Raw genomic sequence first — 22,831 nt, 5'->3', positions numbered from 1 at the left:
CTAAAAAGCCCTATAGCCTTAGGACTCCACGGACCAAGGGTCTCGACACTGAATGGGACAAACTCATATTCTGAGCCTCGACCCCGGTACTTGCAGGATTTAGCTTTTTCAGCCGCATCACAAACCGCTCCAGCTCTGTTGTTGGTTCCATGTAGGTGGGAAAGGGGCCAATGTGTCTGAACAGGTTGCATCCCGTACCAGCACCCGGCCCATCTTCCTTGGATACAAACTCATACGGTCCGGACTAAAAGTCTAATTAGACCTGGAGTTCCTGGCATGTCAGGCATATTTATGCGAGACTCGCACGGTGAAGCCAATCGGCTAACTGCTTCACTTATCACTTAGAGATAATAGTTTACGACCTCTTCTCAGACTCACGATAAACGGTATTAACTCTAATATACAGGCACAATCTCATGGCGTCATTCGCCAGATAGATTTTCAGTAATTGTTGACATCACAAGAATGAAGATTTTATTTCCTTTATTGTTATAGCTACATAACAAAATGTTTAAGAGACACTCTGTACCTTCACCTTTGGTTAGGTAAAAGGTATATAATTTTAAAAAGTTCCTTCGTAAGGTAACGTAAAGGTTCCGTGTATTATTTAGACATGGAACATTCGGAGAAGAGAGGTAAAGAAGTAACTTTATCAATTCGACTAACCTTTAAGAAAAAAACTAACTAATTCTTAAAGACCAGCAACGCATTTGCTAGCCTTCGGGCAATGTGATGATCGGTATTAATTATTATATATTACTTAACATCAGGTGAGCATCTGCCCGTTTGCTTTCGTTACATACAAAATATATAGGTATTTGTATTTTTTTTCGCTTGGAAACAAAAACTAGATTCATATTGTTTATAACGCTTTTAATCGAACTGCAAATATCATATTATAATAATAAACATTTTGCATAAATAATAAAATATTTGTATTTTAATTATATTATCAGTTATGTATATTATATATAAGGTTGACCACAATGAATGTTGTAATATATGTAACGTGGTAATTGTTTTTGGGTCAAATAAAGAAATTTTTTACTTTTTTACTTACTTAGTTTACAAATTTCTCGATTATTAATAATAATCAGTGTTAGCGTATTTTATTATCATTAAAAAGGAACAATATTGTAAGTATAAGAACCAGCAAGCAAACGGCAAAATACCGTTAACAGTATTAACTATATTATATTATAATATTAATTGATGAGCTCCAGTTCCTCCACACCCAGTTAGCTCCAGTAAATAAGATCGTATTTTCAAACCATAAAGTAGGTGCTTCATAATTCCGGTAACTCAGTTTAATAATTCGTTGTTTTTTTGAAATTATTAGAAATCAGATGTTCTCATAATTATTTTAAAAGCACGCCTTTTTTAAAACATTGTTTATCATTTAGGTAACCATTATCGCACGTATAGTTGCTACCTGTGACTCCCTTGGCTTTATCACTGGCTAGGAACAAGACTAAATCAGAAATCTCTTGTAGTTCACTCCATCTGCCTAGAAGAGATCTAGATGCAAAATCATCCGCTGTTAATTTTGGATCAAAGCCAGCGTTAGCCAATATATTAGTTCCTAATACACCTCCAGGACTAACAACATTCACTCTTACGCCGTATTTTCCAAGTTCAACAGCAGCACCACGAGAGAACATGTCTAGTGCTGCCTTTGATGTTGAGTAGGAGGCCATGAATTCTGAAAAAACCTGCTGCCCACCTACGCTTGAAATATTAACGACATTGCCTTTAGTTTTAATCAAGTGTGGAGTAGCGAACTTCATCAAATTTACAGCAGCCCTCACGTTTATCTTCATAACCTCGTCGAAGACTTCCATAATGTCTCCTTTCTCTAGCAGTCCTGTTCGCAATATACCAGCGCTGTTAACTAGCACATCCAGTCGTCCGAATCTATCAATTGTCTTGGCGATTACGGTTTTCCCTTCATCGTCGATTGTGATGTCTGCTGGGACGATGAGTGGTTCGCAGCCGAAGCCTTCGCAATCTTTAGCAACTTTTTTTAATCTTTCTTCATTTCGTGCTACTAAAACGACATTAGCGCCCTCTTTGGCAAAAGCTGTGACTATATGTGCCCCGATGCCAGAGCTCGCACCCGTGACAATTACCACTTTAGATTTAAAACTCATTTTACATTCGAAACCAGGGCTTGCAACGAGAGACTGACGGGTATGCAGAAAAACTTTCCTTATATTCGATAAGTTCTTGTTATCGCTTTGTAACCAATATCGTATTCATGTTTACTGTTTGTTCAGACATATTCGATAACCTTTATTTACCCGCATCACAATTTTCATATTTATAAAAGGCGTTAAGGACAAATAAATCAATTGTTTACTGTAGTCATTTTAAATATCTGGCATTTTCTTTTCACAAAATAAATAAATATTTACATGTCGCAGCCAACTAGCTTAATTAGCCGTTAATTAATAGCCAGTGAACGATACCATCAACATAGTAAGAGAGATCCATTTGATAGATCATAAAATCACGAAATCCACAGATCTTAAATATACAATAAAAGAATGTGGATCCTTAACAGGATAATTGTTAGACCTGGCGAAATCCTTTTATATCATCTACCTATATAGTCTACTATGATTCATTCATTAAATTCTGATTAATTCTAAATGATATTAATTTGAGATAGCAACTTATATATTTTTAGTTTAATATCAAAATCATGATAAGTGTTAGTGGTGATAGTATATTAAAAAAACAAAATATCAGTAATTATATATTCTATTTAATCTCCATCTTTAATTCTTTATTTTATTTATAGTCACTTTGTAAACCTCAAATTTAATTAATTGTAAAATTAAATTACTTAGTTTCTGTGCTTTATGTTTCTGTTTATATGTGTATTCGGTTTTGGGGTTTTGTGTTTAATGTAATTGTTTGGATATTGTTTAGTGATTAGCTGTGGGAATACTTAAATAAATAAAATAAAATTCCCGAAATGTTTTATATTGATTATTTTAATTTTTGACAGCGAATTAAATGAATCCAAATAACCATCATTATGTTTGTTTAAATGTGTATAAATGCATTGAATGAAATGTTTTTATCCCATGGGCAGAACTAAGCTTGAAGCTTGATATTATCGTCTTCCAGGCTACCTTACTAAGGAAAAAAACTAAATTTTTTAATACACTGAAAATTATTCAATTAGGCAGTAGTTTATAAAATCGAAAAATAAAAAAACATGAACTAAAGCACTGACAACAAGTGCATTTGACAATATAGATAAGAACTGCTTAATTATCAAGATAATAGGCATACCGAAACAACAAAACTCATTTCTTAGCTGATAACGTACTTAATATATACTTACTAATATTTTTTCTGGCTTAGTTTTATTGAAAACCACTAAAAATGAGTTTCGTTGAGAAAGTTGTTCTTGTTATTGGTGCAAGCTCGGGAATTGGTGCTTCAACAGCTATAGAGTTTACAAAAGAAGGTGCTGATGTTGTGATTGTGGGCCGAAAGGAAGATAAACTCCAAAGTGTCGCAGCAGAATGTAAAAAGAATGGTAAAAATCCACTCGTTATCAATGCAGATATATCAATCGATGATGACGTAACTAGGATAGTCCAAGAAACAATTGATAAATACGGTAAAATTGATATTCTTGTAAATAATGCTGGTATCTGCCGATTTGCGTCTATTTTGAAGGGAAATTTAATGAACGTATTTGATGAGATTATTAAAACTAATCTTAGAGGCATCATGAAAGTCACGACCCTCGTTGCTCCGCATATTATAAAGACGAAAGGAAACATCGTTAACATATCGAGTGTTTCTGGAAAAGCTGTGCCAAAAAATCTTTTATTGACATCGTATGCAATAGGGAAGGCGGGCTTAGATGTATTTACAAAAGCGGCTGCGGCAGAATTAGCACCTCACGGTGTGAGAGTTAACGCGATCAGTCCTGGACCAGTGTACACAGATATTTTGATAAACGCAGGGCTCAAACCAGAAGGAGCATTGAACTGTTTCGATGAAATTAAAACAGCTTTGAATAGAGTATCTACCCCGGAAGAAGTAGCCGACATGATAATGTATTTATCAGGTAAAAAATGTATCGGTGTGACGGGATCAAACTTCTTACTGGATAATGGGGCGTTACTTATATAAGATGTACTTACATGCTTTTTAACTTTATGTATGTAACGTTTTATATAATATTTCATGTTATTCGAGATTTTTTTTATATTTCTCCATATCCAAATAAGTGTGTTGTGTTTGTGAATTTTGTAGTAAATAATTCATCATCGAACGTTCGAATCACAGCTCTGCACAAATGGATCTTACTATATTGATAGTATCGTGAGAAAACCAGTAAAATCCAAATATCAAAGTACAATTATGATTTAGAAGGGTGATTGTATTTGGTTAATTATGATATTAAAAATATAAAAAAAAAACAAATGTTAAGAGTTGTAGCGCCACTGGATATTTATTTTACTTGTGAATCAAATGAAATGAAATGAAAATGAAAAATATTTTATTTCTTCAAAAACGGTACAAAAAAAAAAAAAAAACATTCCATGGTTGCGACCGTCAATTAAGTGTAAAAACACCTGTGTTAGAAGGCCACGCTCTTCCATAGCAAAAAGATTTTCGTACCATGTAGTTGTGATTTCTGTGATTCATGAAATGAAAGAAATGTGTGGTGAGTGTGTGTGTGTGTGTGTATTTGTGTGTGTGTGTGTGTGTAGGTAACAGTGCGGTGCGTGCAGCTTTATCTAGGGTACATCAAAAGATCCTCAACTTCAGCATAATCTAATGACTTTAACCATTCAGTCACCCTATGTTTAACATCATGTTTATTTAGCATGTAGATACTAAGCCTTCCATTTACCACTTTATACAGATGCTCTGCTTGTATTTTATATTGACGCCCAGCAAAACTGCTCGAAAAACTGGTCAACATGACAACTGCATCTTTTCTTCTTTTCAAAAGATGGGCGGGATCAGGAATAATGGAACTATGTTTTCTGAGTGTTGCATGAAGAACATATAGTTTTCTAATCGACAACAGGTCACAATCTTTATACAATTTCTCAGTGGAGTACAGTCTAGGTTTAAAGTAGGCAACTTTTAGAAGAGCCCTCTGTGATCTTTCTACATCCAAAAACTTGGTTCTTGCGGCACTGCCCCATACCGTAATACAATAAATTATGATTGATTGCGCAAGAGCCAAGTAAATTGAATTTAGCAGAAGCTTGGATGCCACGTGCCGTAGGTTTTTAAAGATCCAGATAAGTTTCCTTACTCTATTACCTATTGCCTCAAGATGTACATACCACGTTAAGTGCTGATCTAAGTGTACACCAAGATATTTTATAGAGAAAACTTTTTCAATTGTGGGACAAGAACAGTTTTCCAGGGATTGACAGCTATATTTATGTATGTATATTTTTAGATCTGGAGGAGGTTGAGTGGATTTATTTATAGTATGGCATAAATACTTCGTCTTTTGCGTGTTTAGGGTCAGTAGATTGTGGCTTAACCAAAGATCAACTTGAGAGAGTCCTGCTTGAGTGTCGCTAACTATAGATTTCCAAGTCTTACCCGTAAAAACTATAGCGGTATCATCCGCATATGAGAAAAAGTTTCCATTTTTAAGTTGAGACATTAGTAAATCGTTAATATAGATGAGAAACAGTGTAGGCCCAAGTACGCTTCCTTGGGGCACTCCAAAAGATATGTTACAATACTGACTCACCTTATTATCTACTTTGACACACTGTTGCCTATCAGATAAATAATCTTTAAAAAGAGCTAGAGGTATACCTCTTATACCTATGTATTCCAGTTTTTTTACAAGAATCGGGACAGACACGGTGTCAAACGCCTTTTTTAAATCTAGGAAAGCTGTGAGACATTTGTTTCCTTTGTCAAGTTGTTCAACAATTAATGTACTTAGAGCTAGAACAGCGTCTTCCGTTGATTTGTTTTGTCTAAATCCAAACTGATGGTCAGATATGATGTTGAATTTATTAAGATAGTTGATCAGTCTTTTATTGATAATTTTTTCTAATATTTTAGCAAAAACTGTAAGTACTGATATTGGTCTAAAGTTGCCAACATCGTCTCTGTCCCCTCCCTTGTAAACTGGTGTCACAATAGCCTTTTTCAAGGCAATGGGAAATACACCTTGATTAATGCAAAGATTTATAAAATGAGTCAGCACAGGAACTAATTCATTTTTAGCAAGTTTTATAAAGCTAGTGGGAATAGCATCATAACCTGAAGCACTTGTACTCTTTAAATTCATTATCGTTAACTCTGTTTCTTCAAAATCCGTATCTAATAGAGCAAAAGAGTCCGGTAGTCTATTTTTTAAATTTAAATAATCAGCACTTAATGTGTTAGGCATAGGTGGTGTTGTTATTTGGTTGGCTAAGTCACTTCCAATGTTAGAAAAATATTCATTGACAAAATTTAAAGACTGTGAAGTTGATTGTTTTAAGCTAAGTAATTGTGTGTTATCGGCTTTGGGTAGTTTAGAGTAAGTAATACTATTTATAGTCTTCCAAAGACTTTTTGAGTTTTTAGCAGAAATTTCCAAAAGTCGTCTTTCATATGATCTTTTGATTTTTTTAATAAGATTATTGCAGTAATTACGATAGCGTCTGTAAGTAATTTTTAAGACATCATTATCAGGATCATTTCTTAACTGTTTTTGTTGTTTATTTCTATTTCGTATGCAGCGTAGTAAACCTGGAGTTATCCACGGTTTTATGGTTCTTTTGCTATTTGGAATAGTTATAGTTTTAGTGTTTGCTTGTAAAGACTCAGATACAGCATTTGTGAGAAGGTCAATGAGTAAATGTGGGTCATTACAAAACATTAGCTCAGATAAGTTTTTCTCGGCTAAACTAAGTAGAGCTTTATTGTAGTCAGTTTTTGTAGCATATTTGGACACATTAGAACTAGTCTTAAGATTTGACAGGAGCATAACAATCATGGCGTGGTCGGTAATAGTGGTGTTTACGACAGCAATTCGTGCAATAGTTGTACTCCTATCTAACTTTATCATAAAGTGGTCTAAACAGTTATGTAGCCTCGTCGGCAACATGTGTCCAGGCATAATACCTAAAGACACTAACATATTGAGGTAGTAGTGTCTGTTTTTCCTTTTAAGAGCTGTTTCATTTTCAGTGACTATTAGATTTATATTAATGTCTCCAGTTATTGTGATATTTTTGTGGCTTTTAATAGTTTCTAAGTGTGAACACAGCGAATTTACAAAAGGAATAACATTAGTAGTTGATGGAGACCTGTAAATGCCAAGTACAATGTGGTCCTGTAGATCAATTTGAAGGCACGACGCATCATCAAGCTTGATTTCTTTAGTATTAGCTCTATGTATGTCATTTATGAAAGCTACAACTCCATCATTTTGATTAAGTTGATCATGGGTAAAATGCGAATAAAAATTGTCAAGATGTGGAATTGGCTTGTCTTTTTGTAGTCTGCATTCTGTTAAAATTATCAAATCTGGTCTAAAATCAATAGATGCTAAAGTTATTTTAAGTTCATCAATATAGATAATATATTCTTAAAACACTCTCTCCCTAAACTTATTGACATGTGCAGTACCCTAACAGTTTCTTATATGTTATTATCATCGTTATAATAAATTTAATCTATTCTTAAATACATGACAATTACGATGAAGATAAATTTTACAAGAAATAATAAAAATATTATAATTTCAGCTATTACAAACTTAAAAGATAGCACTAGCTTAGTTCAAAGTTTGGAATTGGTTCAGTAAATAAAATAAAACGACTTAGATTTACAAGCCACTGATTAAAGGTAATAATGTTTTTGAAGGGCAAATTTTTTATTACAAACGATAAAAATTTCAGGGTTGGTGCTGCAATCGCGACTGAATTTTCTAAAAAAGAATTCCAATGTAATCCTTGCGGGAAGAGACTCAACGTCTCCGTTGCCATGCTATTGATGCCATCCAGGGTTAAGCAAATGTATGATACCGGACTATCGTTACAGTAAAATTAAAATATTAATAAAATTGATATTTAAATTAACAACGCTGGAATTATTCGGAATAGTAGTCTCATAGACAAGTGACAAAGCTGTTGGTGTTACCTTAATTAGTTAATGGTCTTTTACTTATGAAGTAATTTAATCCAAACACATAAAGGCGTTAAATAAATGGCAATTACATCATCATAGCATATAGGACATAAACAAAATGAAGGGTGTCTCAAAATTATGTTTGTAATTTAATAATTGCAGTAAATTATAATGTATTAGTGCTGATTTTTTGTACGCAATATGACACCGTCAAGATTTCTTCAAAGCGGACTCGCGTATATGCAAAGACACGCCGCAGGACGTCAATAATGTCATTTCTCACTTCTGTGGTTATTTTAATCTTTTACTGCTCAGAATTCATAAGAGGGGAATCATAAACTCTTGCTTTGGGATAACCCCATAAAAAAAGTAACCTAGGAAGTAAGTAAGTGGGTCGAGAGACCTGGGTGGCAACAATATGTACCTACACCTATGTGGCCATAAAGCGATTTATGTTTTTTCTCGCAAACAAGGCTGTCAGTGTCTCCATGGATACCCTGGCTATGTGGACTGTGGTCCCAACTTGCTGAAACCAAGCACTTAACTTGTCAATATCATGCAGCTGCGGTCCAAAAAAATAAGAATAAGAAAGGTGCTTTTGCTTATAATTATGTAAATAAGTATTTTACAGTTGTAAATCCTTACACAAATTAACAGGCAAACAAACAAATTTATTAAGTTTGCTAACACTGCATTGTATGTTGTATCTTACGTATAGGGCACCTAAATCACAATAAACAAGTTATGTTAATTAAAAATATGCTATGTTTTTATAATGGCAGGGGAGAAACTATAACTTATTAAACGCTTAATTTATACCGCGACCAAATATTTATATACTAAATAACATTCACCTGAAGATACTTCTTAAATACGAATTATTAGAAAAATCCTGTGTTTTATTTATACGCAACCTTAGGTATTAAGCGCCTGTAAATAATAAAGTAACTATAATACTTACAACCCTTAGAACCTGTCCACATTGTATCTGTAACTGTCGTACTAATTGCTCTGAAACTGATCTGAAATTATTGAGATTCATGTGTTTTATTCCTTTTTTATGTGACCTTTTGTAAAATATTGTCCTATCCTATGTTAAATTTGCATTGTTTTGTTCCATTAGTGTTGTCTAAATAAATATATTATGTCTTCCGTATTTTTGCACTTCTTGCCTTACCGTATTTAAATTTTATCTAAAAAAATGTTTGTGCAAAAAAAATGAGTTGGACATTCTTAATTTTTCTAAGTAAACCAGGGGTCATCAGTATTATATCAATCAAGTTCCCTCAAAAGCGTGCCGATTCTTAAAAGCCAGCAACGCATTGCCAGCCTTTTGGCAACGTGAGTATCACTCAACATCCGCTGAGCGTCCTGATTAAATTTATCTAATGTATTTTCTCGGAAATGAAAACTAAATTTATATTACGGACGGATTTATTATAATTTTATATTTAAACAATTAAAACCAATTATTAATAATCCTAAAAACGAAATTTTAGAATTATTTATAATCAGTGTTAGCATCTTTAGTATAAAATGTTACCAACGTTGTGATGTCAAAAATTAATTGTATTTATTAAACACAGGGACCAAATAAGAACAATATAAGAAACAGCAATGAAATGGCAAAATACCGTTAATAGTTAAACTTGATGAGCTCCAGTTCCTCTACATCCAGTTAGATCCAGTACTTAAATAAAATCGTAATTTTAAACCATCAAGTAGGTGCTTCATAACGTAATTAAAAGTTTAATAATTTATTGTTAATAACATTGAAATCAATGGGAATCATATGTTCTCATAATTATTTAAAAATCACGCCTTTTTTAAAACAATGTTTTTCATTTAGGTAACCATTATCGCACGTATAATTGCTACTGGTGATTCCCTTTGCTTTATCACTTGCTAGGAACATGACTAAATCAGCAATCTCTTGTGGTTCACTCCATCTGCCTAGAAGAGATCTAAATGCCACATGATCAACCGTTAATTTTGGATCAAATCCAGCGTTAGCCAATAAACTAGTTCCTAATACACCTCCAGGACTAACAACGTTCACTCTTACGCCATGTTTGCCAAGTTCAACAGCAGCACCACGAGAGAACATGTCAAGTGCTGCCTTTGATGTTGAGTAGGAGGCCATGAATTCTGAAAACACCTGCTGCCCACCTACGCTTGAAATATTAACGACATTGCCCTTAGTTTTTATCAAGTGTGGAGTAGCGAACTTCATCAAATTTACAGCAGCCCTCACGTTTATCTTCATAACCTCGTCGAAGACTTCCATAATGTCTCCTTTCTCTAGCAGTCCTGTTCGCAATATACCAGCGCTGTTAACTAGCACATCCAGTCGTCCGAATTTATCAATTGTCTTGGCTATTACGTTTTTCCCTTCATCATCGATTGTGATATCTGCTGGGACGATGAGTGGTTCGCAGCCGAAGCCTTCGCAATCTTTAGCAACTTTTTTTAATCTTTCTTCATTTCGTGCTACTAAAACGACGCTGGCACCCTCTTTGGCAAAAGCTGTGACTATATGTGCCCCGATGCCAGAGCTCGCACCCGTGACAATTACTACTTTAGATTTAAAACTCATTTTACAGTTCAAGCTATGGCTTGCAATGACTGAGACTGATAACTGACCGGTATGAAGTATAACTTCCCTTATATACGCAAATATATAAGTAATTGTTATCGCACAGTTATAAAAATATGACAATATATTAATATCCTATAATTACCTTCTTTACCGGCATCACAATTTTATAATTTATAAAACGCATTTAAATAAATAAATTAATTACTATAATTTAGTTTGTTATTTTAATTATCTAGCATTTTAATTAAAGATAAATAATTAAATATGCAAAATATTTTTAATAATTTTGGATAATTAGACTTATTTTTATAAACAATAAAATTATACGGTTTAGATTTAATTGTAAAAAGAAACAATTTTGTCTTGTGTTAGACTGCAAATAAATATGTGGAATAACTATTTTTAAGCTTAAGTAAATTCTTGAATATGTTCACTATAACTACTGTTTAACTATGGTTAAACTTCAAATAGAAAGATAGACATGACAATACGCTCGATTCAAATTTTACGTTTTAACACTAACCTTAAAGAGTTATTTAAAAGCTCACAACTGATACAAATAATTATTAACTAGCCACTCGATTCACAAAGCGTTTTTAAGAGGAAGATCTGAAGTTTTTACTAAGAGTTATCTCTAGGGTAGGTATATATTATAATATCTGATAAAAATGTTCATAATCAATTATTAACTAAACACGGGGAGTGTCCTTGAAGGCATCCTTAAAGCCTCAGCTAACATCGGAATACTGGGTGTTGACATATCGAATGACGTTCAGTTTCTCTGTTATTTAGAAGGGAAGGCTAAATTTGCCTCCAAAAATCTTGGTGCGTTCAGCAAGGCGAGACGGTACTTCACTCCGGGCCACGGAAGACTACTACTACATCTCTTCCTCTTGAAAATAGAGCTTTAAGGCTCTTCTGTTCTGCTCCTTCTCAACTATCTTATTAGATTAAATTTACACTTTATTATTTAAAGGAGGTTTACAAAATAACCATAAATAAAAGAAGAATCATAGATTTAGTTTGAAAAGAATATTGAGTTTTAGATATTTTTGTCTTACTGATTAACGTGAAATTAATTAATTTATTTATAATATAGGATCATGACTAACATTTATCATATCGTAGCTTATCATAATATAATATACTTAAAAAGTATAAAGAAATAAATACAAGCATTATTTACAAGATTATCAATTTTACCGTATTTATCAATTTTTCGTCGTTAGTTACGTCATCGTCGATTAATACAGCCTTGATAAAAAGTAAAGTAAAAACCAAGTAAAACGATTATTAGATATACCTTTACCTATATATATTAAAAGCGTTATCAGGTGAGATTTGTTATTTTTGTATACCTATTACATAGATATTAACCAATTCTTATGATGCCAAATACACTAGTGGTATAGTTAATTTTTTTTTATGTTAGAAAAGTTGTTTAAATGTTTGCCTGGAAGAGATTGTTTGTTAGATATAAGGTTGTTACATCCTAAATAATTTATGTTATTAACAAAAATAAGTAACTCCTACCTAGCCTAGCCTCGTGGATGGCTCATCTTAGTTGCTAATAAAAAATACCATGACAAGATCAAATTGTAATTCAAAAGTTAGGAATTGGCTTACAAGCTTAGTTCTGCCCATGGATCTAAACAAAAATTAAATTTTATATATTTATCCATATTTAAACAAACAGTGAAACTGGATCAATTAAACAGTAATGCATACTGTCAAAAAAATAAAACAAAAGGAATAAATGTTTAAGGCTTTGAAATTAACACACAATATATAATCTGCTTCCTCTCAACTGGTTTAGCAATTTAATATTATACTTTATTAAGTTGGAGGTTTACAAAATTTAAATATTTTTTCTATAAATAAAAGAAGTAATCAAAGATGAAGTTTAATAGCATACCTATATAAGTTCAGATATTTTGTTTTACTTACTTTATATAATATAGGATCATGATTCTCTTCGTATAAATAAATAATTACAAAAATTGATATAATCACTATACATCAGTAAAATAATTTATTCTATGATTCACTTATCTAGTATTTACAATTTAAAATATGTACTATTATACTATTATCATCAGTTTTTAAGATAGCAAATCAAAACAAACAATGTTTTCCTTATTACTCTTACACTTATTAAAATATTCCATGAGAGTTGGATTGTATTAAAAACTATGTACAGAATTGTAGTTAAAAATCCAGTCTTTAAAATGTTTACCACGATTTAACAAGGGCAACTAAATGTCCACAATCATTGACTAGATTTGAACCTGTAATTCCTTTAGATGTATTGCTAGCAACATGGAGAACCAAGGCAGCTACTTCCTCGGGGTCAATATCAGTGTGAATGCATGTACTATAACTAAAGCTGTCTGAAGATGCTCCTACACTAACTGTGTTCACCCTGACTCCTTTATTTCCTAATTCCATGGCACATGCTCTTGTAAAATGATTAAGCCCAGCTTTTGAAATAAAGTAAGCTATGTGATTGTTACCTAAAATTCTTTCAGCGCCAACAAAAGATATATTCACTATATTTCCCTTCGTCGTGATGAGGTGTGGTACCGCAGAAGTAGTGATGGCTACAACGGCGCGTAGATTGATGTTCATAACATCATCGAATGTACTTAAAACACTTTTGTCAATAAGACTGCCTTCACGCACAATCTCCGCGTTATTTATCAATATATCTAACTTGCCAAACTTCTCTATTGTTTGACTTATTACATTTGTAACTTCATCGTCTTGAGTCAAGTCCGCTCTGATGACAAAAGCCGGTTGTGTCTGATCATCTTTTTTGGCGTCACAAATTTTCTTCAAACTGTTGAGTTTATCTCCATTTTTGCCAACTAACACTACGAATGCACCTTCAAGAATAAACTGCACGGATATTTCTTTACCAAAATTTGCATTTGCACCGGTTACAATGACAACTTTATCTTTAAAACGCATGTCGTCTTTAGTTTAAAACGAGTGGAACTCGAGTGATTGATTTACGATTTTCGAAATCTTATACTGGAAAGGAGGTGACGTAATGTAATTCACATGTTACAAACTTCGTTCGGAACAGGAAAATATACCTAAAGAATTGTATAAAATGCAACACATTGTGAAATTTGTTGCTAAGATGACTCATATGAGTGTGTCGTTCGCGATTGAACGGCTCAAAAGAACCAGATCTTCAAATCCCCGCTCACGAATGGGTCACTTGACACTTCGTTGAAAATAATTCGTTCGCTCAATGACCCATGAGGTCGTAACGCGCTATAGCGATCCGAACGAACTAAGCGCGAGCCGATGATGCGTTATTTCATATTTACGACAAGGCCAATCGAATAAGATTCTTAAAAGTCAGAAAATTGGAGCTAGAATCTATTTTATTATTTTAGTTTGCTTCTACTTCAGTTAAATAAGCTACTTATTGTATGAAATTAATAATGTATGTTTATCTTTTTAAAATAATAACAGAGCTATTGATTTATTTATTAATAAGTCATCTATCGACATAGGACCTGCGAAATCTGATATAAATATAAATTAGAAAAGATTATACAAGAAATTTAGGTTACTTTTACTTTTAAAACAAACAATATTGATTGAGAAAAATTATGAATACATGTCTCTGGCAAGTTTAGCTTATATTATGCGTATAGGTATTTAATTTCAAACAACGCAAGGAAAATAATTAGTATATGGTCCATATGGTAGCCACAAAACAGGTTTCAAAGTCCCCAGTCTTATATTTCAGTTAGCAAAACGAGGAAAACGGCGCGTTGCAAAAAACCCAACATGCTATGTTTTGTATGGAAGGCTTGGAAGGTACGTTCCACCTGATGATAAGTTAAGCCACCGACGTCCAAGCCATGGTTGATGATATGTTTCATACACATTATACATAAAACAAGTAATTGGGAAAAATAGACAGCTTCATGTACAGTTGGTTTGTGTTGGTTTGAAAACAATTAATTACAATTATTACTTTAATTTGCGAGAGAATAAAGGATGTAGGTACTGATGTTCTACTACGTTCTTATTTACAGTTATAATTTATTGGTAGCTACTAAGAAAAATAAAATTATATTCTAAATTTAAATCTTTTTTCCAAAAGAAAAAATATTTTTTTATTGCAATTTGTTATGTCTAATCTGTCTAAATCTGTGACACATTCCTTGGCCTTGAATTACTGGCGACCCACCACGATTACGTCATAAAATCACAAAACAGGCAAATTGTATCTGTGACATTAAAGCGCACAAACTCTAAAAAATAAAGAAAACTAATAAAAACTGAAAAAGAAAAGGTGGTAAGAAGCATACTAAATAGATAGTTTCATTAAAAACAAATGTCATATGACTACTAGAATGTTTTTTTGAAATTGTTGTTTTTCTTGTCTATATAAGAACTAACTAAAATAATAAAGTTAAAGGAAACCAGTAGGAACCGTGAAAAACCGTTTTGCTAATCAGTTATCATACTGCATGACAATCTAAGAAAATATACGTTATTTTCTGATAGGGGAATCCCGTATAGATAGATAAGTAAGATTATCTATCATCAAAATCCAAACAAAAATAGGAAATCAAAAAAAAAAATAATCAAGAAAAGGATTATAGGATTACCTTCATACTAGTTAGGTCTACTTTTGATTTTAATAACAAAATGCTTAATTACCTAAGTTTATTCATCTTACATACATTTTTTTTCTGAATATACATATAAAAGTACATTTCTATTTTATCTTAATGTGGAACATATGATTTGTAAGTAAAGGGAAATAAACAAAAACAATTAGTTATTTAGTTTTTTATTTACAAAAATTTCAGGAACACTTATAGTAAGAATCAGTTCTTTGGTTTGCCTCCAGGCTGGAATAGTAACTAAACTATAATATCGATTTATCGAAATATTATAACTAAAACTAAAAAAGTCATTCATAATAATTACACAAAATGTAAGCATAATATGGCTATGTTCTGTAAGCATACATGCTCTCTCGCATCAACCAGCATGAAACGAAAGAGAGGGTGAAATCTCATAAACCCGTTGTACTACTCAAATGTCTTTTTAAATTAACAAATTACCATTATCACTAACAAAGTTCGAGCCAGTTATACTTTTGGCCTTATCACTGGCAACGTAAAGAATTAAATCAGCTATTTCCTCTGGCTCAGTCCACTTATTCATAACAGTTTTGAATATAAAGTTATCATCATCATCTGTATTGAACCCCGCGTTTTTTAATAAGTCAGTTCTCACAATTCCAGGGCTTACTGTATTCACTCTTACGCCATGTTCACCTAATTCCATCGCGGCCGCACGTGTGAAATGTGTTAAGGCCGCCTTTGAAACACAATATGCATTGTAGTCAGAACATATAACTCTCTCGCCTCCTATAGTAGAAATATTCACAATATTCCCTGAACTATTTATTAGATGTGGTGTTGCATATGTTGTGAGATATACTACAGCTCGTATGTTTGTATTCATAACCTCGTCGTATGTTTCTAGGATAGATCCGTCAACTATTCGTCCACATCGTAGTATACCTGCATTGTTTATTAAGATGTCTATTTTGCCAAATTCATTTACAGTTTTTTCGATAACACTTTCAGCTTCCTCCTCCTCAGATATGTCGGCCTTGATAATGAATGCAGGCCAACCTTCGGCGTCGCATTTTTTCTTGACAGCTTTGAGTTTTGCCTCGTCACGAGCTACCATTACGACCGCAGCGCCTTCTTTTGAGAATTTCAATGCGGTAGCAGCACCAATACCGGAGCTGGCGCCGGTCACAATCACAACTTTATTTTTAAAACTCATTTTGGCGTGCGCACTGTCCGCAATGCAGACGCAGACTGAAGTCGATCGATTCGCTATATATGTAATTACATGAGCAGACGCGGACATCGTAACAGGAAAATACTAAAATAAATCCTCCGGTTATACCAGCTTCAATAACTGTTTATACTACAAGTTAAGTTCATAAAAAACCAAATTATAATTATTAAAACATAACAGTGATATTTGCACGATATTATTTTTATTACAATGCATTGATTTGAATTTATAAATAAATATCCAAAAAATTAAACTAAATTTTAGTATTGTAATTTATATTTTATAGAGGTTTCCCAGTTTTCGTTATCACACTTATCAGACAACGCACTCGTGTCCTTTGCAAATATCTTGCTATGCAACACCTTAACGTCTATATTTAATACGATGTTACAAAAGATTTTATGAGGTTAATAATAAATTAACCCGTAGCTTAAAAGTGTTTTTTCCATAATTTTCCTTGTTTTTATAAGTAGTCAAATACATATTACACAATATTACAATTATTGCAAATATGATTTAATCAGAGGCTAAAAATAGAAATGACACGAAGCAAAAGTATGTATTATCCCAATTTAAAATTTTGTTATCAGTTGTTTGTAGACCCAAGCTATATTATTCATAGCTAATATTGTAATTGAATAATTGTAGATGGAAACCAGACGGGACTTACAGTTGGCCTACTACGTACTAATCATCTTGAGGGGTGTAATGTGCAACCCAAGTGTACTCCAAGAACTGGGTTTCTGGGTACATATGTGCGACGGCGAAGGCCTAGGTAATTTGCGATACCAAAGGCAAGAACCAGTCTATTGCACCATCCCCGTTATCGAGGCCGTTGCGCCTACTGAATGCTGTCTCCGACACTATTGACATATGTATTTGTATGTTCGCAGAGTGAATTTACAGTAGTGATATTGTGTATATTATGTGTTTAATTGTTATGTATTTTGTTATATTATATTAAAAGTTTCTCGACATTATCGTATTGGCTGTTTCTGTAATAAATAATTAAATAAGTGAATAATACTAATTAAAATTAAGTACAAAATGTATCCCAGTTATGACATAATGAAATGCAACTAAGTAAAATAACATCTTTATAATTAAAAATTATCCATGTCTTAAAAGATAACCGTTATCAACAAATATCTCTGTCCCCGTAATACCTACGGCCTTATCACTCGCCAAAAATGCAATAAGATCAGCAATTTCCCCCGCTTCAGACACTCTTTGCAAGGGTAAGGTTTTAGCCATATCTTCAAACTTAACATGACCGATTCCAGCATTATCCATAAGATCTGTTTTAACTGGGCCAGGACTTATAGTGTTGACTCTTACTCCATGTTTAGAGAGTTCTAACGCTGCACATCGCGAAAAGTGGCTAAGAGCAGCTTTTGAGATGTGATAGGCACTGGTTGGTGGCTTTTCTGGGGCTGCTGTGCCCGCCAGACTAGATATATTAATGATGTTTCCCTTAGTTTTGACGAGATGTGGCGCGGCTATTGCTGTTAAATGAATTGGGGCGCGTACATTAACAGCCATTGATGTATCGTAGGCTTCTAATAAGTTCCCTTTCATTATTGTTCCAAATTTCAATACACCAGCATTGTTTACTAAAACATCTAATCTTTTAAATGCTGCAATTACTTCGTTAATAATTTTGGACGCTGATTCATCATGACTCACGTCTGATTGTATTATTAAGGGTTTGGGTCCAATTTTCTCGCATTTTTCTGCAATTATCTTTAGCTTATCTACATTTCGGCCAACGATTGCCACGTTGGCGCCTTCTTTTGCAAATTTAATAGCAGTTCCTGCTCCAATACCTGATCCAGCACCAGTTACTAGTAACACTTTGTTAGCAAAACTCATTATTTTAATGCACTTTCAGCCTCGAAGACGGTAATTATTAGAATGATAATTTAACTTCGTAATGACTTACACTAAGATATGAAAAATTTATTGTGACAAATGTAAAATAGGTACTTTAGTAAGGTATAGGTATACTTGTATAAGCAAAAAAATATCACGTTTTTTTATACATGTCCATGGGTAAGAGAACTGTCTAGAGATTCAATTAACTCTCTGATATAACTATTTTACTGCGACATATATATATATATATATATAAATGCTTATTCGTCATTTATAAAAACATTTATAAATAACAGATTTAGTTTGTTATCTATGATCGATTGTTGAGCAAATTTAATAGATCTTCTAAGTCAGATATAACAATTTATTATCTTAATCAAACATAATATAACTGCTAAACTATAAATATCTATTAACATAAAATGTTATAGTTGCCTCACGCATAAAATCAAAGTCAAAATAAAAGTATATATTATATGATAATATTATGTTAAAATTGTTAATGGTCACGACAATTACTATGATCATACATATAATTCAACTTAACATCATAGTTTGTATGAAATCCCTGAACCCGCAAATGGGGTAGACAACTTCTTTTTAATTAAAAAGTAAAATAAAATATGTTTATTATGGAACATATGTTGTATAAACCACGTCATTAAATTTGAATCAGTAACCATCTCTGCTCATCGGCAAAGCGGCACTCTTTAAAAATTGATCTTTTACTAGCAGTAAAATTGATAAACACCTTTTATTAAAAACATTTTGAGGATAACAGCTTGCCGTACACCTAACAATTCGACGGCGTGTGTCAGACACAAGACGCTGATCTGATACTTGCTTATCTATATCTATACTAATATTATAAAGAGGAAAGGTTTGATTTTTTGTTTGTTTGTATGAATTGAATAGGCTCCGAAACTACTTGGCAGATTTGAAAAATTCTTTCACTGTTGGAAAGCTACATCATTCCTGAGTGACATAGGCTATATTTCATTTTCAAAAAAATAGGCATCCTTACTAAAATTACGATAACATTAACATTTGTTTATTATTTGATACAATTCTAACAGATGGCGCTGAGTTAAAGGTAGTAGTTTGACAAGACGACGTTTGCCAGGTCAGCTAGTTAGATTATAAAAAGATCATAAAACAGAGCCACTGATTTGTTTTTATTTATTCAATACTAATAAAGATTTTAATTTAAGTATGTGATTTTGTGTAGTATTCTATATTCTATAGTAAACGAGTAACCCATGGATACTCATTCTTGTGGCGGCCTTTGCGAGAGGAGTATTTTACTTTAAGACCCCGCGGGAGTCGATTTCACAGTTCGCTAGTCCGCAAAAGAAAGTGTCTTGTGAAACGGACGATGGAACATTTTCAGTCATCAACTATGACGCTGATAAAATTTTGAATTAAGAATTATTGAATAAGGTTCATTAACCTATTATGTATTTCGCATGCATCATATTATGTAACTTTTAATTCCCGTCCTAATAATGCAGCAGTGAACCTTATTAGAAAAACTTTATCGGTAAGCGGAGCCATACGCAAAATAGAAATAACACACGGAAAAATAAACTTTATGTGTTGGTAATAGGATTCAATTTTGCGTGCTCTCATTACATTGAGTTGTTTATAGTCAGTATTGACTCGACAGCGTTTCGCTAAACTTTTCTCATTTCGAACCTAGTGCTACTCGAACGAGTTGAAGCCTTTGCCGCTTCTATTAGGTATTACGGTAATATCTTTCAATCAAAAGAAAAGGTTGCCATGGAATTTTTCTCTGTAAATTGCGATAGAATTTTTTGTCTGGAATTATGGTACAAACAGACCGATTTTATTAAGAATTGGTATTCTCTTATAAATTAGTTGATGTTGTTCTAATTTTATAGGTGAAATTGCGAATTCTGTTACATGACGGGTACGATAAAATTTTAGTTCAGTCATAGATGTCAAAGAGCATAGAAGTCTGTCTCGAATCATCTTAAGTAAAATCCTAAATTGAGATCTGATGCTATAATAGCTCAGATCTGTATCTGTTTCATGATCATTTTTCAATAAAATAGGCAAGTAGATGATCTGCTCGTGCCTGACACACGCCATCATCATTTAAGGCATCATTTCCTCACGACGAACAAATGTTTAGATGCATTACAGAAAGTCCATTGGCGCAGCCGGGAATCACAGTCAAAAAAATCATTTATACATGTAGATAACACAATGTACACTTACCAAAAAGAAATATAGATTGAATTCTTCTAATTTTACATATACTGCCCGTTCTCAAATCTAGGGCGTAGAACGAAAGAGAAGAACTGGCAATAAACTCTCCGCGACTCTTTTTAATCACCAAGTTTGTTTTATACAACGTTTGTAACGAGCTGCAAGCATTACACCATGTTCAACATTACGTCTTACAACCTAACCTCAAAAGAACACCAATAGCCAATATGCCATCATTACTCTTATCAATCTAGCCAAGTAATCCTTTTTAGTGTCAATTACAGACATATCCTTTAATAATCGGTAATATTCATGAAGCGTTAATACACTAATTCCTCTATATATTACTCGAAAGGTCGCGAACAATGACGGTATACATCTTATTGTTATGGCATCACGCCTTGACCGAACGCTAAACCATACATTTATCCCATTATATTATCATGAATAACACTGGGATTCGAGACTCACAGCTGTTTAGTGTTTCTTGTTGATTCGCTCGTTTTAACTAACAATTAGTGTTAAGATCTTGGTGGAGATTAACAGTTTATAATTATACTAATTCAGTCTAATTGTACTCTTTTGAGTAATCTGTCAAATTTTGTATACGCTGTGATGAAGATAAGAACTTTAAAAATTTTGTAATATTTATGATTACGGAGAGAAAGAACACAGAATTCGATAAAAGGAATATTTTTTTTAATAGAATAGGGGCAAACGGGCAGGAGGCTCACCTGATGTCAAGTGATACCGCCGCCTATGGACACTCTAAATGCCACAGATTGCGAGTGCGTTGCCGGCCTTTAGAAAGCAATATTACTTTAATAAGCAATTGCTTACACTTTGAATCAGGCCCTTGAAATTATTATGAAAGTTTCTTATGAATCTTCGAGAATAATAATAAATTTAACTCGGTTTTAAACATATAAAGATTTAATTATTTACGGTTCGTACAAGAACTACAATACAAAATTAATAAAAGGAGCTTCATCTGACCATTTTCTGTAGCCGTGTGTCCATTCAATTCAACAATTAAGATTCCTTAGTTCATTCTAATTACACCTATGCGGGTGTCTTAATGAAGTTAAAGGGAATTAATTATTTTGGGGGCATAAATTTAATCCGCAGGCCTTATGATGGTCTGACCTAACTTGATTAACGTCTTATCTTTGTTCAATCTTGCGTTGGGGTAATGGATGTATTGTTTACGCTGAGTTTATATTAAATTTATAATATATTGTTACGCAAAAAATACGCCTGAAGATTTTAGTATTAGCGGTTCAAAAGGTTATCCATTCATTTACAGTTCGTAATATTTATACAAAAACAAATAATGTAATACATAAAAAGTATGAGTCTTATCGCTAACAAGCAATCTCTTCCAGGAAACCCCTAGTATTAGAAAAACTAAAAAAAAGATTGTAATCTAAAAAAATATTAATAAAACCAACTGAAAACTTAAAGGCTGTAAGGGATTCATGAAAGAAAGATCTTAAAAAGGCCGGCAACCCACTTTCGAACCCTTTGACATTGATAGTGTCCATGGGCGGCGGAATCACTTAACATCAAATGAGCCTCCTGCCCACTTACACCCTGTTCTACAAAAAAAAAAAAAAATACATTTTCCTTTTACAGACAAATTATCAATTAATCTATGTAAACAAAATAGGCCAAAACGTATGTGTGACTTCCGTGTATGATAAAAAAATCATTTTAAATGTCATATTATGAAAAACGTTAATCTTAGTGGAAAAAAATAATTAATAAGTGTTTCTTTAATAGAGACTGTAAGACATTATATACATCCTTAGAATATTAGTCTAGTTTTAAATTACTTATTAGTTTTAAAACTAGATCGTAATATTAAATGAAGTCTCTATATAATTTAAAATACAAATCATCAATAGTAGATTGCTAGTAGATATTAAAAATTAGATAAACATCGAAACAAAACTACCCTCACATATAACAATACGTTAAATGTACCGTCATGAAAATAAAGCATTAGATCGATAGTACAAATCCCACGAGTCATTAGTCTCAGTTTGTCGTGAGTGGTTGATTTTTATTCATTTGCCAACCGGACGTGACATATGCCTTGGACGAGGAAATTGCATTCCTACTAATAATTCTTTTTAT

General features: G+C 32.8%; 4 protein-coding genes across 4 annotated transcripts; all 4 read right to left on the bottom strand.

The window, feature by feature from the left end:
- Positions 1 to 856: 856 nt before the first annotated feature.
- LOC111003435 (uncharacterized oxidoreductase TM_0325) lies at positions 857 to 2,197 on the bottom strand. Its single transcript, XM_022273951.2, has one exon. The coding sequence runs from the start codon at positions 2,148 to 2,150 to the stop codon at positions 1,359 to 1,361; it is 792 nt and encodes a 263-aa protein (XP_022129643.2). The 5' UTR covers positions 2,151 to 2,197; the 3' UTR covers positions 857 to 1,358.
- A 7,718-nt stretch (positions 2,198 to 9,915) lies between these two features.
- LOC111003318 (3-oxoacyl-[acyl-carrier-protein] reductase FabG-like) lies at positions 9,916 to 10,763 on the bottom strand. The gene has a single exon (XM_022273760.2). It carries the CDS (start codon positions 10,727 to 10,729, stop codon positions 9,938 to 9,940), a length of 792 nt encoding a protein of 263 aa, XP_022129452.2. The 5' UTR covers positions 10,730 to 10,763; the 3' UTR covers positions 9,916 to 9,937.
- A 4,775-nt stretch (positions 10,764 to 15,538) lies between these two features.
- On the bottom strand, positions 15,539 to 16,665 carry LOC111003537 (uncharacterized oxidoreductase SSP0419-like). Its single transcript, XM_022274116.2, has one exon. It carries the CDS (start codon positions 16,652 to 16,654, stop codon positions 15,815 to 15,817), a length of 840 nt encoding a protein of 279 aa, XP_022129808.2. The 5' UTR covers positions 16,655 to 16,665; the 3' UTR covers positions 15,539 to 15,814.
- Positions 16,666 to 17,665: 1,000 nt separating this feature from the next.
- LOC111003559 (uncharacterized oxidoreductase TM_0325-like) lies at positions 17,666 to 18,475 on the bottom strand. The gene has a single exon (XM_022274148.2). It carries the CDS (start codon positions 18,455 to 18,457, stop codon positions 17,696 to 17,698), a length of 762 nt encoding a protein of 253 aa, XP_022129840.2. The 5' UTR covers positions 18,458 to 18,475; the 3' UTR covers positions 17,666 to 17,695.
- Between the last annotated feature and the right edge of the window lie 4,356 nt (positions 18,476 to 22,831).

The sequence above is a fragment of the Pieris rapae genome, chromosome 14 (genome assembly GCF_905147795.1).
Source record: "Pieris rapae chromosome 14, ilPieRapa1.1, whole genome shotgun sequence".
NCBI lineage: Eukaryota > Metazoa > Arthropoda > Insecta > Lepidoptera > Pieridae > Pieris > Pieris rapae.
This window is presented reverse-complemented; position numbering and strand designations above follow the sequence as displayed.

What these genes read in the sequence shown, in the direction of transcription:
- LOC111003435 (XM_022273951.2), bottom strand. Translation starts at nt 2,150, where the DNA reads ATGAGTTTTAAATCTAAAGTGGTAATTGTCACGGGTGCGAGCTCTGGC.
- LOC111003318 (XM_022273760.2), bottom strand. Translation starts at nt 10,729, where the DNA reads ATGAGTTTTAAATCTAAAGTAGTAATTGTCACGGGTGCGAGCTCTGGC.
- LOC111003537 (XM_022274116.2), bottom strand. Translation starts at nt 16,654, where the DNA reads ATGTCCGCGTCTGCTCATGTAATTACATATATAGCGAATCGATCGACT.
- LOC111003559 (XM_022274148.2), bottom strand. Translation starts at nt 18,457, where the DNA reads ATGAGTTTTGCTAACAAAGTGTTACTAGTAACTGGTGCTGGATCAGGT.